Source organism: Arvicola amphibius, chromosome 1 (genome assembly GCF_903992535.2).
Source record: "Arvicola amphibius chromosome 1, mArvAmp1.2, whole genome shotgun sequence".
NCBI classification, from domain to species: domain Eukaryota; kingdom Metazoa; phylum Chordata; class Mammalia; order Rodentia; family Cricetidae; genus Arvicola; species Arvicola amphibius.
Genome location: NC_052047.1, coordinates 121,573,548 through 121,593,608, shown reverse-complemented (window position 1 = coordinate 121,593,608; position 20,061 = coordinate 121,573,548). Strand labels below are relative to the sequence as shown.

General features: G+C 42.0%; 1 protein-coding gene across 5 annotated transcripts in view; it reads right to left on the bottom strand.

The window, feature by feature from the left end:
- The window catches only part of Acsm5 (acyl-CoA synthetase medium chain family member 5), a 47,914-nt gene that overhangs the window by 14,228 nt on the left and 13,625 nt on the right, over positions 1 to 20,061 (bottom strand). For all 5 annotated transcript variants that reach the window (XM_038334834.1, XM_038334825.1, XM_038334847.1 and 2 more), the window contains 4 exons: positions 15,736 to 15,946; positions 12,839 to 13,046; positions 10,578 to 10,721; positions 342 to 495 (listed from right to left, as the gene is read on the bottom strand). In XM_038334834.1, coding sequence (XP_038190762.1) covers positions 342 to 495; positions 10,578 to 10,721; positions 12,839 to 13,046; positions 15,736 to 15,946 — 717 coding nt within the window. The remainder of the gene's footprint in view (positions 1 to 341; positions 496 to 10,577; positions 10,722 to 12,838; positions 13,047 to 15,735; positions 15,947 to 20,061) is intronic.

Below are 20,061 nucleotides of genomic sequence, written 5' to 3'. Positions count from 1 at the left end.
GGTGGTATACACTTACAACCTCAACCCTTGGCATGGTGGTGTACACTTACAACCTCAACCCTTGGCATGGTGGTGTACACTTACAACCTCAACCCTTGGCATGGTGGTGTACACTTACAACCTCAACCCTTGGCACAGTGGTATACACTAACAACCTCAATCCTTGGTATGGTGGTATACACTTACAACCTCAATCCTTGGGACTCAAATACAGAAGACCTCTGGCTCAAGGTTGTTTGGGGTTATATAGTACGACTGTTTAAAAATGAGGTCTTAGTGATAGGGCATTTGCACAGAGAGTGCAAAGCTTGGGATTCCAGCACCAGTATTTTTTTCCTTACATTTAGGATAGTTTTGACATCAACTCTGGACAGCTCGTGTACAAAAATGCAAGCTCCATTGGACCAGGCAGAGAAGAGAGTCCAGGCTGCCTTCACCCAGCCGGTGTCAGTTGTGTTCCAGAATATGTCAGATTCAGTCAAGGAGATCCACCTCCTGCCAAGAAGTGAAAGTCAGAGCATCCTCATCAATGGCTCCACCTTTAGAATGAATTACATTATTCACGTTACATTTCTACACAAGATCCGTCAGCTCAACTACTATCTCAGCGAACTTTCACTCAACACTTTCTCCATATTTGTATCCTAGGCTAGGAAGACTAAATTAGAAGAGCAGGTCCCGTACTTTCAAGGAGGTCACCATTTAGTGAGAGCAATTTGTAAGGGAAAATTAATCCCAGTGCATTGTGATAAGAGCAGTTTTTCCATTCCACACTCGCCTAAGTTAGTCTGGAGTTGGCACTGGGGATGTAGAAGTAGTTTAGTGGTCTGGGCTGCGACCCTGGGCTGCCTGGAATCCCTGATCCTGTCCACTGACATTCCATCTGAACTGGCAGGTCTGAGGATTCCTGCGGAGGGGTGCGGGCTCCTTCAGATTGTGCTGCCAGGTTCGCTGTGTGGTATTCCATCCCGCCCTGCCCCCACCTTGGCCCTTTTGTCTGGGCTGCGACCCTGGGCTGCCTGGAATCCCTGATCCTGTCCACTGACATTCCATCTGAACTGGTGAGTGAATGCGGACCCTGGGCCAACCTGCCCTGGAAGAGAGCACAGACCCCCTACCCCCACTTCCCTCTGCAGGCTTGTGTCTGTTTCTCCCGTCCCTGTGTCTCCCAAGCTTTCCCTAGTGTTCTCAGGTGTCCTGCTCCTGCTCTAAGGCCATCCACCCAAAGGGGTCAGACTCTGGCCTCCAGGCAGGTCTGAGGATCCCTGCGGAGGGGTGCAGGCTCCTTCAGATTGTGCTGCCAGGTTCGCTGTGTGGTATTCCACCAGTTCAGTTCCATCTGAACTGGTGTCCTGCTCCTGTTCTAAGGCCATCCACCCAGAGGAGTCAGACTCTGGCCTCCAGGCAGGTCTGAGGATTCCTGCAAGGGAGTGCGGGCTTCTTCAGTTTGTGACGCAAGGAATAGGTCCACCTCTGGCACTGGGGAGATCCAACCAGTCTCAGTCACAGCAAAGATTGGTCTAGGACACCAAGTGCCTCCGGGCTCCTTTTGAAGGAAGAGATGGGCAGGCGCCAATGCAGGAGCTCCTCCAACAACATGAAAGGCAACATGACATCACCACAATCCAGACATCCCGAAACAACAAGAATTGAACACCCTACCCCAGAAGATATATAAGAAACCGACCTTAAAGAGTACTTTATGAAAATAATAGAGGACCTTAAACAGGAGGTAAAAAACTGCATAAAGAAATGGAGATGACAAACAAAAAGGTAGACGAAATAAATAAATCTCTCAAAGATACCCAAGAAAAACAAGAAAAACAAGAAAAAGCAATCAAACAGTACAAGACCTGATAAATGAAATGGAGGTATTGAAGAAAACACAATCTGAGGGACGACTGGAAATGGAAACTCTGAGTAAACGAACAGAAACTTCAGAGACAAGTATTTCCAACCGAATACAAGAGATGGAAGAAAGAATCTCAGACTCTGAAGATACTGTAGAGGAAATAAACTCACAGATTAAAGAACTAAACAAATCTAACAAATTCTTAACACAAAACATTCAGGAAATCTGGGACACCATGAAAAGACCAAACCTAAGAATAATTGGGGTAGAAGAAGGAGAAGAATTACAACTCAAAGGCCCAGAAAACATATTCAACAAAATTATAGAAGAAAACTTCCCCAACCTAAAGAAGGATGTTCCTATGAAGGTACAAGAAGCCTACAGAACACCAAATAGACTGGATCAAAAGAAAACATCCCCACGCCATATAATAATCAAAACACAAAACATACAGAATAAAGAACAGATATTAAGAGCTGCAAAGGAAAAAGGTCAAGTAACATATAAAGGGAAACCTATCAGAATTACACCTGATTTCTCAATGGAAACCATGAAAGCCAGAAGAGCTTGGATAGATGTGCTACAGACACTAAGGGAACATGGATGCAAGCCTAGACTACTATACCCAGCAAAGCTTGCATTCACCATTGATGGAGAAAACAAGATATTCCAGGACAAAAACAGATTTAAACAATACGCAGCCACAAATCCAGCCTTGCAGAAAGTAATAGAAGGAAAATCACAAACCAAGGAGTCCAACAATGCCCACAATAACTCAGGCATCTAGCGACCCTTCACCAGCACAACTAGAAGAAGGGAAACACACAAACTCTACTACTAAAAATGACTGAAGTTAACAACCACTGGTCATTAATATCACTTAATATCAATGGACTCAATTCACCTATAAAAAGGCACAGGCTAAGAGACTGGATACGAAAACAGAATCCAACATTTTGCTGTTTACAAGAAACACACCTCAACCACAAAGACAGACACTTACTCAGAGTAAAGGGTTGGGAAAAGGTTTATCAAGCAAATGGCCCTAAGAAACAAGCGGGTGTGGCCATACTAATTTCCAACAAAGTTGACTTCAAACTAAAATCAATCAGAAGAGATGGAAAGGGACACTTTATACTAATAACAGGAAAAATTCATCAGAATGAAGTCTCAATCCTGAATATCTATGCCCCTAATATAAAAGCTCCCACTTATGTAAAAGAAACACTTCTAGAACTCAAGGCAGCCATCAAACCACACACACTAATAGTTGGAGACTTCAACACTCCTCTCTCACCAATGGGCAGGTCAATCAGACAGAAACCTAACAGAGAATTGAAAGACTTAATGGAGGTAATGAACCAAATGGACTTAACAGACATCTATAGAACATTCCACCCAAATAGGAAAGAATATACCTTCTTCTCTGCGGCTCATGGAACCTTTTCGAAAATTGACCATATACTTGGTAACAAAGCAAACTTCCACAGTTACAAAAACATATTAGTAACCACCTGTGTCTTATCGGATCACCATGGATTAAAATTAGAATTCAACAACAATGCTACCCCCAGAAAGCCCACAAACTCATGGAAACTGAACAGTCAACTACTGACCCACACCTGGGTCAAGGAAGAAATAAAGAAAGTCTATCTTGAATTTAATGAAAACAAAGACACAACATACTCAAACCTATGGGACACAATGAAAGCAGTGCTAAGAGGAAAGTTCATAGCACTAAATACCCACTTAAAGAAAACGGAGAAAGCACTCATTGGCGACTTAACAGCACACCTGAAAGCTCTGGAAAAAAAAAGAAGCAGACTCACCTAGGAGAAGTAGAAGACTGGAAATAATCAAACTGAGGGCAGAAATCAACAAAATAGAAACACAGAAAACAATCCAAAGAATCAATGAAACAAGAAGCTGGTTCTTGGAGAAAATCAACAAGATTGACAAACCCGTAGCCAAACTAATCAAACAGCAGAGGGAGAACACGCAAATTAATAAGATCAGAAATGAAAAGGGGGACATAACCACAGACACAGAGGAAATTCAGGGAATCATTAGATCTTACTACAAAAGCCTGTATGCCACAAAATTGGAAAATGTAAAAGAAATGGACAGTTTTTTAGATAAATACCATATACCAAAGTTAAACCAGGACCAGGTAAATGCTCTAAATTGTCCTGTCAGTCGCGAAGAATTAGAAACTGTTATCAGAAACCTCCCTGCCAAAAAGAGCCCAGGACCAGATGGTTTCAATGCGGAATTCTACCAGAACTTCCAAGAAGACCTAATACCTATACTCCTTAAGGTATTTCATAATATAGAAACACAAGAGTCACTGCCAAATTCCTTCTATGAAGCCACAGTTACCCTGATACCTAAACCACACAAAGACTCAACCAAGAAAGAGAATTACATGCCAATCTCACTCATGAACATTGACGCAAAAATTCTCAATAAAATACTGGCAAACCGAATCCAAGAACACATTAGAAAAATTATCCATTACGATCAAGTAGGCTTCATCCCAGAGATGCAGGGCTGGTTCAACATATGAAAATCTATCAATGTAATCCATCATATAAATAAACTGAAGGAAAAAAACCATATGGTCATCTCATTAGATGCTGAAAAAGCATTTGACAAAATTCAGCACCCTTTTATGATAAAGGTTTTGGAGAGATTAGGGATACAAGGGTCATTCCTAAATATAATAAAAGCTATTTACAGCAAGCCGACAGCTAACATCAAATTAAACGGAGAGAAACTCAAGGCTATCCCACTAAATTCAGGAACACGACAAGGCTGTCCACTCTCTCCTTATCTCTTCAATATAGTGCTTGAAGTTCTAGCAATAGCAATAAGACAACATAAGGGAATCAAGGGGATTCAGTTTGGAAAGGAAGAAGTTAAACTTTCATTATTTGCAGATAATATGATAGTATACATAAGCGACCCCAAAAATTCCACCAAAGAACTCCTACAGCTGATAAACTCCTTCAGTAACGTGGCAGGTTACAAGATCAACTCCAAAAAATCAGTCGCCCTCTTATACACAAAGGATAAGGAAGCAGAGAGGGAAATCAGAGAAGTATCACCTTTCACAATAGCCACAAATAGCATAAGATATCTGGGAGTATCTCTAACCAAGGAAGTGAAGGATTTATTTGACAAGAACTTTAAGTCTTTGAAGAAAGAAATTGAAGAGGATACCAGAAAATGGAAGGATCTTCCCTGCTCGTGGATTGGGAGGATCAACATAGTAAAAATGGCAATTCTACCAAAAGCAATCTATAGATTCAATGCAATCCCAATCAAGGTCCCATTAAAATTATTCACAGAGATTGAGAGGACAATAATCAACTTTATATGGAAAAACAAGAAACCCAGGATAGCCAAAAAAATCTTATACAATAAAGGTACTTCTGGAGGCATTACTATCCCTGACTTCAAACTCTATTACAAAGCTACAGTATTGAAAACAGCTTGGTATTGGCATAAAAACAGAGAAGTTGACCAATGGAATCGTATAGAAGACCCGGATCTTAAACCACAAACCTATGAACACCTGATTTTTGATAAAGGAGCCAAAAGTACAAAATGGAAGAAAGAGGGCATCTTCAACAAATGGTGCTGGCATAACTGGATGTCAACCTGTAGAAGAATGAAAGTAGATCCATATCTATCACCATGCACAAAACTCAAGTCCAAATGGATTAAAGACCTCAATATTAATCTGAACACATTGAGCTTGATAGAGGAGAAAGTGGGAAGTACTCTACAACAAATGGGCACAGGGAACCGTTTCCTACGCATAACCCCAGCTGCACAGACATTAAGGGCAACATTGAATAAATGGGACCTCCTGAAGTTGAGCAGCTTCTGTAAAGCAAAGGACATTGTCACTAAGACACAAAGGCAGCCTACTGACTGGGAAAAGATCTTCACCAACCCTGCAACTGACAAAGGTCTGATCTCTAAAATATATAAGGAACTCAAGAGACTAGACGGTAAAATGCCAATTAATCTAATTAAAAAATGGGGCGCTGAACTGAACAGAGAATTCTCAACAGAAGAAGTTCAAATGGCCAAAAGACACTTAAGGTCATGCTCAATCTCCCTAGCTATCAGGGAAATGCAAATCAAAACAACTTTGAGATATCATCTTACACCTGTCAGATTGGCTAAAATGCAAAACACCAATAATAACCTTTGCTGAAGAGGTTGTGGGGTAAGCGGTACACTCATCCATTGCTGGTGGGAATGCACACTTGTGCAACCACTTTGGAAAGCAGTGTGGCGGTTTCTCAGGAAATTCGGGATCAACCTACCCCAGGACCCAGCAATTCCACTATTGGGAGTCTACCCAAGAGATGCCCAATCATACAACAAAAGCATATGCTCATCTATGTTCATAGCAGCATTATTTGTAATAGCCAGAACCTGGAAACAACCTAGATGCCCTTCAGTGTAAGAATGGATGAAGAAACTGTGGAATATATACATGCTAGAATACTACTCAGCGGTAAAAAACAATGACATCTTGAATTTTGCAGGCAAATGGATGGAAATAGAAGACACTATTCTGAGTGAGGTAACCCAGACCCAAAAAGATGAACATGGGATGTACTCACTCATAATCGGTTTCTAGCCATAATTAAAGGACATCGAGCCTATAAATTTGGGATCCTTGAGAAGATAATAAGAAGGTGAACTCCCAAAAAAAGATATAGTAATCCTCCTGGATATTGGAAGTAGACACGATCGCCAGGCAAAATTGGGAACTTGAGGGTTGGGCGAGACTGGGCCAAGGGAAGATGGGGAGAGAAAAGTGTGAAGGGGAGAATGGGGGGAGCTCGGAGGAATGGGGTGCTTGGGATATAGGAAGGGTGGATATGGGAGCAGGGAAGCATATATCTTAATTTAAGGAGCTACCTGAGGGTTGTCAAGAGACTTGACCCTAGAGGGGTTCCCAGGTTTCCAGGGAGACGCCCCCAGTTAGTTCCTTGGGCAGCTGAGGAGAGGGAGCCTGAAAAGGCCAGTTCCTATAGCCATACTGATGAATTTCTTGCATATCACCATAGAACCTCCACCTGACGATAGATGAAGAAAATGACAGAGCCCCACATTGGAGCACCAGCCTGAGCTCCCAAGGTCCTGATGAGGAGCAGAAGGAGAGAGAACATGAGAAAGAAAGTCAGGACCGTGAGGGAACCTCCAGCTGGCGACGGATGGGGAAGGTGACTGAGCCCCACATTGGAGCACTGGACTGAGCTCCCAAGGTCCCGATGAGGAGCAGAAGGAGCGAGAACTTGAGGGAGAAAGTCAGGAACGTGAGGGGTGCGTTCACTCATGGAGATGGTGGGACAGATCTAATGGGAGATCACCAACTCCAGTTGGAATGGGACTGATGGATCATGCCACCAAACCTGTCTCTCTGAATGTGGCCAACAGCGGGGGCTGACTGAGAAGCAAAGGACAATGGCGCTGGGCTCTGATTCTTCTGCATGGATGGGCTCTGTGGGAGCCTTCTCAGCTTGGTCGATCACCTTCCTGGACCTGGGGGGAGTTGGGAGGACCTTGGTCTTAGCATAGAGTGGGGAACCCTGATGGCTCCTTGGCCTTGAGAGGGAGGGAGGGGAGGTAGGGGTGGAGGGGAGGGGAGGGAAGGGGGAGAAGGAGGGGAGGGAAGGGGGAGGAGGAGGGGATGGAAATTTTTAAATATAAAAAAAAATAAACCATGAGAGGAAAAAAAAAAAGAAGTAGTTTAGTAAGTGTAAATATCGAAGAATTTCTGGAAGAGCTTTGTTTTTATTCATTGTGTCTTTCACTTCATGCTTCCCGATCCTACCCATCTCCCTTCCCCTATCTCCCCAAAAAGGTAAGATTTAAGAGAAAAAAGGAGGGAGAAAGGGGAATCCTGCCATGGAAGCTGCAGTGGACACGGTGGGTCGTAGAGTAAACTTCTTTATGCACGCATTTTCACAAGCTGGCTTCACTGCAAAGAACCAATGATCTGGTTCGAGGTCCGTGATCTCTGCTACACCATCAAAGCCTCTTGCTCATCACTGCAAGGGGTGGACTAGCCAGGTCAATGCTAGAGAGCTCCCCCTGGTGGTGAAGACAGGGAGAGCAGATAGGCTGACCAACCTGGCAACTACCCAGGCCCAGAGTCAGGGTTATGTGTTGACCCACCCCAACATCCACCCCATCTGTGATCTGCTGGAGCAAGATGGAGATCAATCCTGTGAACCCAGAGCTCCAGTATCTCAATGACACAGTGAAGCAATGGGATGTCCAGTAAGAGTCCCACTGGGGGCAAACTGAGGGCCCAGTATCAATGGGAGAGCACATTTAAGAATTAAAATCAAAGTCATGTACGATAGTAGAGAATAAACACCCAATTTAGAGCAAGGAGACCGTTATCGTGACACATGGTGATTGAGCATCTATGAAGAGACATCCCATGTTTCCATGGGGCCCATGGTGAGAGTGGAGATGGGTCTGAGAACAGCTTAAGTGGGTAGGACATTTGAATAGGCACCACTGATGTGTAGGAACCATGGTGGTGAAGCAGAGGAGGGACATCCTGGGAAAGGGACATGGTGTCTGCAAACACAGGCTATAGACAAGCTGTTAAGATTGCCTTTGGGTTCCAGGACATACTTTCTTCTGGTCCTCATCGTGAGTGTCTCCCTCTAAGTTAGTTCCTGTTTCCCCCTTCACTGCAGAAATGTATTTATATTCTCTTCAAATCTCACCCAGCCTCAATATATTAACTGTCATCTGTATACTGGTAACTTGAGAGGAATCTCATTACCTCTACACATGCAGATCTATACTCTACCTGTACATCTCTGCTTCAGTTAGAAGGATGGAGACATTTAATCAATTCATTGAGTTTGCAATGCCAACAAATAACTCCAGGTTTTCTTCCCTCTGCCCATCTTATTCCACAGTTTTTCCCCCATTATTCTTGGAAGAATAAGCCACATAACGCTCATTCCATATTGAACTGTCAGAAAATGTCATTAGATCCATGTTTAAGTTGTTCATAACCTCTTTATTCCTGTCACCTCTGTTTCCCAAGACAAGTCAATATGCTTTTGTTTTAATGTATGGCCTCTTTTCTAATTCTGCTTCATGCCTTAATCCTTACTATTTATTATCAACCCAATGTCATGAGGGACCCTTTCAAAACTAAACTGAATTGTGTCATATCCCTGCTCACAATATCTAATATTTCTTAAGTAAACAAAAAAAGCTTAACATAGAATTACCATATGACCAAGCAATTCTACTCTGGAGAGATACCCAAAGAAGTAACAGTGGGGACAGTAGGTATAATATAGAAGTAGCCCTTGTATCTACCAACAGTTGAGCAGATTTGAAATGTATGTATTTTTGTATGCATGTATAAACATACATACATACATACACACACACAATGGAATACCTTTGAGTCATAAAAGAAGGGAAATTTCCCTGAATTCCACTTTGAATATGTGCCACACTTTTATTACCTATTCTTCTGTTGATGGGTGTATAGTCTGGTCCTATTTCCTTGCTACCATGAATAAAGCAGCATTAACATGGACGTGCAAGTATCCCTGTGGTAGGATATGGAGTCTTTGGGTATTTGCCCAGGAGAGGTAAAACTAGGTCACATGGCAAAAAGAGGATGGATTTGAAAAATATATTTAATGAAGCGGCTAAATCTCAGAAAGACAAAACCCACATGTTTTCTCTCATGTGTTTCTGTAATGTGTACATGTATGTATGCAAGTATATGAAAACCTGCCAAACTAGACATGACACCAAGACGATCCAAGGACAGTAATGAGGGAGAATGGGAGGGGGCAAAAGGGTATGTGAGGCATGACAGAGGAGAGGTGACAGGGTGTTACAGAGGCAGCAGGGGTCGGGGAGAGGAGAGGAGAGGAGAGGGGAATCTGCTGAAACACGCTCTATTTGAAAAGGCCATGGTGATATCTGGCACCCTGTATGCTAATTAAAAATTAAAAGGTAGATGTAAGAAAAATTTAATAGAAAATGAATGAACCCTGACAACACTAGCCTGGGTGAAAGGAGCCAAATTTCATAATCATGTATTACTCACATGAGGTGTCTGACGTAGTCGGAATAGTAGATAAAAAGCAGAACAGAGGGTTCCAGAAAGGTAGGGGAGGAGGGGGATGGGACGCTCTTATATAATGGGTCTAGAGTCACTGCCTGAGAAAAGTAAACGTTCTGTAAACAGATAGTGGTGATGGGTGCACAAAATATGGATATATATTATGATGTTAGACGAGATACACTTAAACTGATACACTTTCCTAGAAGAAAGGATCTTGAATACTTAATTTTACCACAAATAAATGACAAATATTTGAGCCCATGAGTAGTTTTACCATGACTTAAAGGTCGTATAACATATGCATTTCAAACTGTCACACAGTGTTCCGTAACTATGAACAATTTTTATATATCCCCAGAACAATTGAAGAACAATAAAAAGTATGCATTGTATATTTTGATTTAATTTTAAAATACCTAACCGTTTTCTCTTCCTCAGTGTAAAGCCTTCAAGGCCTTCCTGACTTACCCTCTGTTCGCCCTCTGGCCTCCATTTCCACCTCTTCCTCCTCTGCTCCCTCCCCTCTGCTCACTCACCCCCCCCTTAGGTTTGAACCTTCTGGACAAGCTGTCCCAATACCTTCCACTGGCCACAAAACCCAATCCATAGCTGCACTGGGAATGTTCCACCATCTTGGGAGCCCCTGTGGTTCCACTGGTGAAGTAGATGGCCACTGAATCTCCACTCTTGGTTCTCACACAGTTGTGCTCTGTAGAGGCCTCTCTGGAAAAACGCAAGAATGCTAGGTGACACCACTAATACAAAAACACCAGGCACTTCCCAAAGCTATAACAACAGTAGGACTGCCATCTCAACATGCCATGCATGCAGTGTGTGGGGAGGATTGTGCCCCCTGCGCACACCTTGATAGATAAATACTGTCTCTACAACAGTGCTGTAGCCAAGGGAGCTGAGGCTCCAAAGGCCCAAGGGATTCATTTGAAAGATCTATGAGGTTGGCTAGATAGTTCAGTCAGAAAGGGCAAGGCCAGGCATGAGCTTAGATCTTTAGGAACCACATAAAAGCAGCTTGCGTGTGTAATTTCCAGCTTGGAGATGCAGAGGCAGGGGATCCTTGGAGATCATGGGGCAGCCATTCTGTCTAGGGTCAGGGAGAGGCCCTGTCTCAAAATACAAGGTGGTAGAGAATGATAGAGGAAAATACCTGATGTTAACATCTGTCCTGCACACACATACAGGCACACACACCTACATGGACAAGCACACACCCACCCACCCACCCACCCCACACCATATACATACAACACATGCACACACACACTTACTCATACACACAAAGATTTCTACATTCTTTGAGTAGGGCTGAGGAGTTTGTGGTAATCACACACATACATTCTCATGCATGTAATTCTGTTCATTTATGAATAGTTCTATCCCTAATTCAATTCTCAATGTAGAGATATTCTAAAATATGTTTTCTCAAAAATGTAGGGGTTTGGCCGGGCGGTGGTGGCGCACGCCTTTAATCCCAGCACTCGGGAGGCAGAGGCAGGCGGATCTCTGTGAGTTCGAGACCAGCCTGGTCTACAAGAGCTAGTTCCAGGACAGGCTCTAAAGCTGCAGAGAAACCCTGTCTCGAAAAAAAAAAAAAACCAAAAAAAAAAAATGTAGGGGTTTGAGATTAGGTAATTTTCCAAGTTCTGTGATTTGAAGACTCGGGTCTTCTTGGTTCTCAACCCTGGCTGGGTCTTAAGATGTCTGAGTAATTTTAAAAATAAATTCCATTACTTGTGCTCCACCTTGATCAAAATGAAATCAGAAGTTTGGTTTTTTTTTCTTAAGATCAAGTAATTTTAATGACAACTGAAATTAAAGGATATATCTGGATTAACTAGATTAACCTGACAACTCTCCAGAATGTCATGTGCTGCTCTTTAGAAATGAGGACTCCTGGGGCCCTGCTTCAGATATGCCTGGCTAAGTAGGCCAGAGCTAGATTGCGCAATTTGTATTTCAAATACTCAAGTCCCTCTGGTCATCCAGGTGGACACTCCAGGTTCGAGAATCCAACACTCAGCAGCCTGTTTTGCATAATTTCTTTCTTTTTTTGTTTTTGTTGTTGTTGTTGGCTTTTGTTTTGTTTTGTTTTTTGTTTTTGTTTTTTTTGCAACGGGGTCTGGCTGTATAGGTCAGTCTGGCCTCAAACTCACGGTCCTGCCTCAGCCTTCTGAGTGCCAGGGTGACAGGAGAAAGCCACCAGGAGAGGCAGTCTGGTCTCTAATCAGGACAAAACTTTCAAATCCCCAGTTAAATGTCTGCCACATCCTTGTTGCAAGGCCGAAGTAGTCATGACGCCATCCTCATGCTGACTTTATTCCTTTTCAGCATGTTAGGTGAGCTAGCTTTTTTTCAACAGCGGTCTCTCACCTGTGGGGCTCCTTTCAAGGATTAAGCAGTACTCTGAGCACCAAAGCACAGAGTGCTCTGAGCTACAGAACAGGCCTCATGAAATCCTTCTTGCACAAATGGATGCAGGTGAATGCTTATTGAACACAATGCCTGGCAGACAGCAAGCACGGATATAAGGCAGCCATTTCATTATTGACAGCTTTCTGTGAACTAAATGCATCACTAAGCTTAGCTCGTCTGCTCTGGCTGAGAATTCTAGTGATCTTTGCCACCAATTTTAGATGACATTAAGGTGAAGTGGCACATACAGTAACTGAGTGACCTTGAATGTTGAGGTGGTCACAGGATGATGTGTCTGACCAATCAGTATCTCTTTGATTCAGTCTCCTCATGCTCAATCCTGATGCTGAAAAGGAAGATACCGAAAGCCTATCCCATCGATAGATACTCTACTGGAGACTCCCATTTACCGAAACTGTTCCCGGAAATTGATCCAGCCTGGACGACTGGTGTCAGACACCAGAAGCTTGGTTTGGAGGGAGGGACAGTCAGCACTGATGGCGTCCACTTGTGGAGCTAGGGCATCGCTGGTAATGATGGATTTGGCCCTGGCTGCCTGCAGCCGATACTTGAGATCCTTCGCTGTCAGCTGGGAGATACCTGGGATCATGACCACACCTTGGGCCACACAGAGATGGGAGGTTGTTAGAGAAGAGGAAGATTCTAATGTAGAGGCTGAAGAGGGTTGGAACACCCGAAGGAACAATAACAGTAACAACAAGATGAAAAAGACATTCCCTAGGGTAAGAGCTTTCCCAGCATTCCTTCACTTAGGTCTCATGATGCTCAGAAATGCATGGTATTGTGATAAACACTCTGTACAGAGTACATTTTTAAAGGGTATGGGTCTTTAGACTTCCGTGCCTTAGCTAAATCAAATGGCTTGCCCAGGAGTACATAGCTGATGTAATAAAGGCAGAATTGAGAAGCTGAAACAGCAGTAAAAACCTGTTCTGTCCTGGCTGGATTTATGTCAACTTGACACAAGCTAGAGTTATCTGAAAGGAGGGAGTGTCAATGGAGAATTAATAATTGATGGGGAAGGACCCAGCCCATTGTAGGTGCGGCCATCCCCAGGCTGGTGGTACTGGGGTCTATAAGAAAGCAGGCTGAGCAACTCAAGATGAGCAAGTCATTATACAGCACCCCTCCCATGGTCTTTGCATCAGCTCCTGCCTTCAGGTTCCACCCCTGCTTGAGTTCCTGTCCTGACTTCCTTCAGTGATGGACCACAGTGTGGAAGTATAAATCAAATAAACCCTTTCCTGCTCATGTTGGTTTTGGTCATGGTGTTTCATCACACCAAAAGAAACCCTAAGCCGGGCGGTGGTGGCGCACACCTTTAATCCCAGCACTCGGGAGGCAGAGGCAGGCGGATCTCTGAGTTCGAGGCCAGCCTGGTCTACAAGAGCTAGTTCCAGGACAGGCTCTAGAAACTACAGGGAAACCCTGTCTCGAAAAACCAAAAAAAAAAAAAAAAAACCAAAAAAAAAAAAAAAAACCCTAAGACACCTTAGAGTCCATGATCTTAAATATATCACATTGTATTGCCTTAGTAACTCCTTCACTTAGTAACACTTCACTCCTAACTTAGTAACAAGTTCAATTGTTTTCCAGGTCTTTCAAGTAAAATGTTGCATAAATCCTTTTGTTGTATGTTATCTCTCGCTGATAGAGGAGGTATAGCAGGCGGGGACTCGAGAATCCCCCCACATAGCTTCAACCAAATTTGCACTAAATGTGGCAGATTCCATTCACCTCCAAGGAGAAGGAATAAGGACTGGAGGGGCAAACTTGACATTTGAAAGTCCTTGATATCTCAAAATGCAAATTGTTAGTCTTTTCTATTGAGTTTAACACATTCATTTCGCAGAGGAAAACATCTAGTGAGAACAAGAGGCAGAGGGAAAATGTCAGCTCAGCACAGCACCGGAGGAGCCAAGCTCATGTTCTCAGCACTCTTTGCCCTATTTCCCATGCTCTTGCACAATTTAGTTCCCAATGTGAGCACTCTGAGTTGAATGGTGTTCTTCTTTTATGCATGTGTGTGTGTGTGGGGGGGGTGCTATGTGCGTATGTTGGGGGGAGGTAAGAAGACAACCTTAGGCGTCCCTCTTCAAACGCCATCTACCTTGTTTTTGACACAGGATCTCTCATTGGCTTTTAACTTACCACATGTGCCTGGCTGGCTGGCTGTGGAGCCCCAGAGATCTACCTGTCTCTGCCTCCCCAAGGCTGAGATTGTAAATATATACCATAATACTTGGTATATATTGGCTTTTTAATATGGTTCTGGGGATCAAACTCAAGTCTTTGTGAGCTCTTCCTCCAGTTCTGACATGCTTCTTCATTCCACTTCTCTGTTAGCACATCCAGTAGAAGTTATTTGTCTGTTATATCTTAGGGACTATGTTCAAGCTTGAGGCCTAGGAAGATGTGGTGGTTTGAAAGAAAATGACCCCAAAAGAAGTGGCACTATTAGGACGTGTGGCTTTGTTGGAGTAGGCATGACTTTGTTGGAGGAAGTGTGCCTCCAACTGTGAAGGTGGGCTTTGAGGTCTCATATATCCTCAAGATACTGCCCAGCATCTGAGTTCACTTCCTGCTGCCTACTGTTGCTAGCACCATGTCTACCTGCAGGTTGCTGTGTTCCCTGCCATGATGATAATGGAATGAGCATCTAAAAATGTAAGTCATCTCAATTAAATGCTTTCCTTTATAAGAGTTCCCATGGTCATGGTGGTGCTTCACAGCAATAGAAACCCTAAGACGGAAGATGATTGACAGCCATAGCTATCAATAAGAGAAAGTCAATCACTATAGCCTAACAAGTGCATATGATGAGAGTCTAGAGGTCTAGGGCTGCACTGATAACAGCCTTGGTATCTTCTGCAGTTTTGGAGTGGAGATGACGCCTTTCCCCATAACATGAAATATAGTTGTGTTATTTTATTTGAGTACCAATAAAAGCTGTAGAGTAGGCAAAAGTGAAAAATTTCTTAGCAAAAATAAATAACATTTAAAAAATTGGTTATGAAAAAAATCTCTGAATACAGTGCTTAGCACAAAGTAGTTGTTTTAAAAAGCCTGCAAGGGCTCCTTACATGTCTGTCCTTACTAAGCAGTTGAATTTTAAGTGTTGGATCATTGTCTAGCCTCTGCAAGCAGTCAGGTTGGTGACTGCTGGGCAAAGGGAAAATAAACCCCACACAGGTTCTCTTTGTCCCATCCTCCAAATTCATGGGACCTGCAAAGCTCTGGTGGGCAGTGTCAGTCCTACCAAGGAGCCCTAGCCTTGCTTACTGACCTGTACGCATACAAGCCACGCTGATCAGCCACCAGTCTGGAAGGCGTGGAAGTACCAGCATCATTCTGTCTCCAGGTTTCAGGCCACACACGCCCTTTAAGACATTGGCTGCCTTCCTGGACTGCTTCCCCAGCTCCTCAAAGGTCCACTTGACTTCTGCTCCTGAGCCATTCACCCACCAGAATGCAGGATTTGGGGGCCGCTGCCCTACCTGAACAGGGAATACAGTGAGGAAAAACATAGAAGCCATTGTTGGGCATTTTTTTCTCATTTGTTTAATAAAAACCATATTTTTATAATAGCTATATGTTCACAGAGTTAAAAAATCAAAATGGCGGCCGAGGTGTGATTCAGTGGGTAAGAGTTCTTGCTTAGCACATTCACAAAGTTCCAGGTTCAGTCCTAATCACTTGGTAAACCAGGTGCTGTGTAGCATGCCTGTAGCCCCAGGACTTAGGGGATAGAAACAAGAGGATCAGAAATTCAAGAACATCTTTGACTACATTTTAAGGCCAGTTGTGTCCATATGAGACCCTCCCTTATAAAAGAAACAAGCAGTCAGTTAAACACAAAACCAAAGGGCTGGCTCCCTCCGGGTGCTTCAGAGAGTGACCAGCTGTATTTGCTACTTACACATTTATTCTCCCAGTGTTGAGTTTAGGCAAACATAAGCAAATTTTCCATACCAACTTTTGTAACGTAAAAGGTAAGATGACTTATGCTGCCCTGCGTCCCTTCCTGTCTAATTAAAACGTTACTCACATCACCTACTAATTAGCACATAAAAGTACATAACACATTGGTTTTGAGTATAGTCCTACAAGGCTGGATAGCTGCATCACTTATTGCTGCTTTGGTTTAAACAACAACAAAAAAAGCCACAACCAAAAGTAACTTAAGGAAGTGTTTGTTTTTGACTTAATGTTCTAGAGAGCTAGATGTCTATGATGGTGGGGAAGGTACAGTGGCTGGAGCAGGGAGCTGGGAGGGCACCTAACTGCACAGAGAAAACAAACTGAAAGTGGCAAGGCCATAAACCCTGAGAGCCTGCCCAGGGCCTCGTCAGATCTTCCTGAGGTTCATGCATGACCCTGGTGATGCTCACGGCTCTAATCACACCATTTCTGAGATGCTTAGGAGTATACCAGAGGCTTTCAAAACACATGTCCATTTCTCAGTCCCTATCCATTCTTTCCTTTGACTTCTTGGTTATTCTACTAGTTTCTGGTTTATTTTTATTTTCTTTTCCCATGTGGTCTTCTAACACATCATCTGCTTCACGCAATCACAAGGTTAAACTATAATTGCTTTTGACAAATGGCTTCTAGAGTGCAAATTCTAATTGGTCTTAATAATAAAAACCCAGAGTTAGCTATTCAGGGTGAAAGCTGAAAGACCAGAGAAGCAGAACATCCAGCCACTAGAATTCTTAACTGTATGAAATCCTCAGGACAAAAAGCGTGATCCCATCCCTACGAGTCCTCAGACAGAAAGTGCTGAATTCCTGTCTCCTCCTGCCTTATATTCTCTCCACCCAGACATATCCCTTCCTGTCTCCACCTCCTTAGTGCTGGGATTAAAGGTATGTGACTCCCAAGTACTGGTATTTAAGATGTGTGACATTACTGCCTGGCCTCTATGGCCAATTTGTGGCTAGCTCCGTCCTCTGATCTTCAGGCAAGCTTTATTTGTTACAGCATAAACAAAATATCACCACATTTCCCCTTTTTGTCTAAAATAAAAAAGAAGTTATAACTAATATAAGAGAAACTATATACAATAAGTACAATAACTGTACATAATACATAGGCAATAAATAAATCAACAATGTTTAATTCATTGCATTTGACAGATTCAGAGAAAATACTCCATTATCTATCTTATATTTGTGGGTCCAAAGTCTTGTACCTAATTCACTTTCTGTGCTAACTTGCAATAACTTCCAAACTATCTTTTAATGTTTCTCAACTTTATATAGTTTACATCTCTTTAGTGAGTTTTTTCTGAGTCTAGTAAACAAAGAAAACTATAACTATCTAGTCTTCAACTTCCTTAGAGATCCAAGAAATAAATAATATTAACTAAATAAGCAGGAAGAGCAAGCAAGCAACTTCCAAAAGCATGTAAAAAATGACAGAAACAGCTGGCTTCCTGGACAGTCACCCAAGGTTCCTCTGTAATGTTAGGGCATCCATCTTTGACCTAAACACCTAGAATATTTGACAGACTTTTCTATGAAGCAGGACTTTTGAAGTATTGTCCCACCTTGTCTTGGCAAGATTTGGTAGTCACTCTCTTTTGTGTCCTGCTTGTCCAATTTGGACAACATACCATCAGCAATCAAGGCAAGAGCACTTTCTTATCCAGTGGCTTACTTTTGCCACAAAGAAAGTAAACTTCATGTGGACTTTCTTCAAGGCCTATTATCTTCTCTGAAGTAAATTGGTGCTGCCAGAAAGGAGCAAACGTGTCTCATTATCTTATAAAAAGAGAACCTATGTTATTAAAAGATCTCAAATGCTACATTCTGTATATCTCTGAAGTGTTTAAAGACAATCTGTCTATTTAAACTATATCCAGTTGACCTTGAAAATATATCTAGCATGACTACAAGTTTGGTTGTAATAGATGACTAATTACCTACCTTCATTTCCTTATTATACTAAATAGTTGGTAATAATAACTTTCAGGGACTAAAAATTTGCATTATATTATTAAATGAGTTGTACAGGTACAATACCTTGAACAAAATTAAAAACTTATGTACAGTATGTTCTAACAAAAATAATTTAAGTTTGTATCAATATAAAAAATGCATACAATATACAAAAATCAAATCCAATATAAAATATTTAAAACTAGTAGTTGCTTTTTAAAAGTAGATTCAATAATCGTTTTTTATCGTATCATAGCTATATCCTCCCTTTTTTCTTTTCAGAGTAGATTCAATAATCTACCCTTTTATCCTATCATTTATGTATCTTTTTAGAACAGATTCAATAATCTACTCTTTTATCCTGTCATATCTATATCCCCCTTTTTCCTTTTCAAACAGAACCCTGAATCTAATCCTTTTTGTTTAGCTTTTTTCCTGACCATTACCAATAACAACTTATAACCAACATACTAAACAATAACAAATATTCATAAGCTACTGAATAACCAAAATCCACTCACCCTACCTCTTGGGAAAGTGGGTATTGTGTTTTTAATATTATTTTCTGCTGTCTGGGGGGTGTTAGTATCATTAGGGGTCCTGAAAAGACAAATTTGGGTTAATTGTCAAGTCCTGGGAGAGGTAGCTGTATCATTTGTTGTCCAGTCTCTACATAATGAGAAAGTTCAGGGCTTGTCTCAAGTCCTGACTAGAATAGTCTGTGAGGCTAGATCATCTCAGCTAACCACCTCAGAATGGTCCTGAGAAGTTTGTAGTCCAAAGCTGATCTTTGGGTGATGTTTGTCAGCTTAGTGGTATTATCACAGTCATGGTGGAATTGTCATTGTGGGATCCCATCATCTTTTTGGAGACTTCAGGCATTGAATTAGGTCAGATTATTCTTTCTCTTGGTAATTTTTTCTGGGTATTTTTCCCTTCTTGTTTGGATGCTTATTTGCCCAAAGATCTTTAAATTCTTCAGTGTGGTTATTTTTATTTTTCTAAAAAGACAAAAACAAAGCCCTCACCAATCCCTAACTTTGGGGAGTTTCCTTTTTGGCAAGTTATATTTGATCAAATTAGAAGCACTTGTTAGTCACATAAGTTAGTTTAGGTTGAATGGCTATGCTGTTTGAATCAAGAGGTCTCTCTTGTTCAAATCTGATCTTTATCAATTTATGGTTTCTTCTGAAATTTTTATTTTATTTTCTAAAGCTGTTCTATCATCTAAAGCAGTATGGTTTCTTACAATAGGCATTAGGTTCTTCAAATGCTCTGGGAAGGAGTTTCCTTTATGGTGACAGGAAATGACTGAACTGAATTTAACATAGGGAGAGGCCCCTCAAGGAGTTTCCCAATGGCAAAGGGTTTTTGTTGACCTACATTCATTAGTCCAATGCCTGCCTTTGCCACAGTTTCTGTATAATACAGAAGGGAGGGGAATTCTGTTTGGATTATGCTTAGAAAAAATATTGTTTCTAGGAATTCCATGTTTATAATCTCTTTTAGGTGACCTTGTTTACCACAATTGAAACATTTAACATTTTGATTTTTCTTCAAACCTCTGGAAATCACCTCTCCTATCCAAGCACCATCATGGTTATGAGATTCAATATTGATTATATCTTAGATACATTCCTTCAAGGGTGCTGATCTTGCCTTTAAAGGCC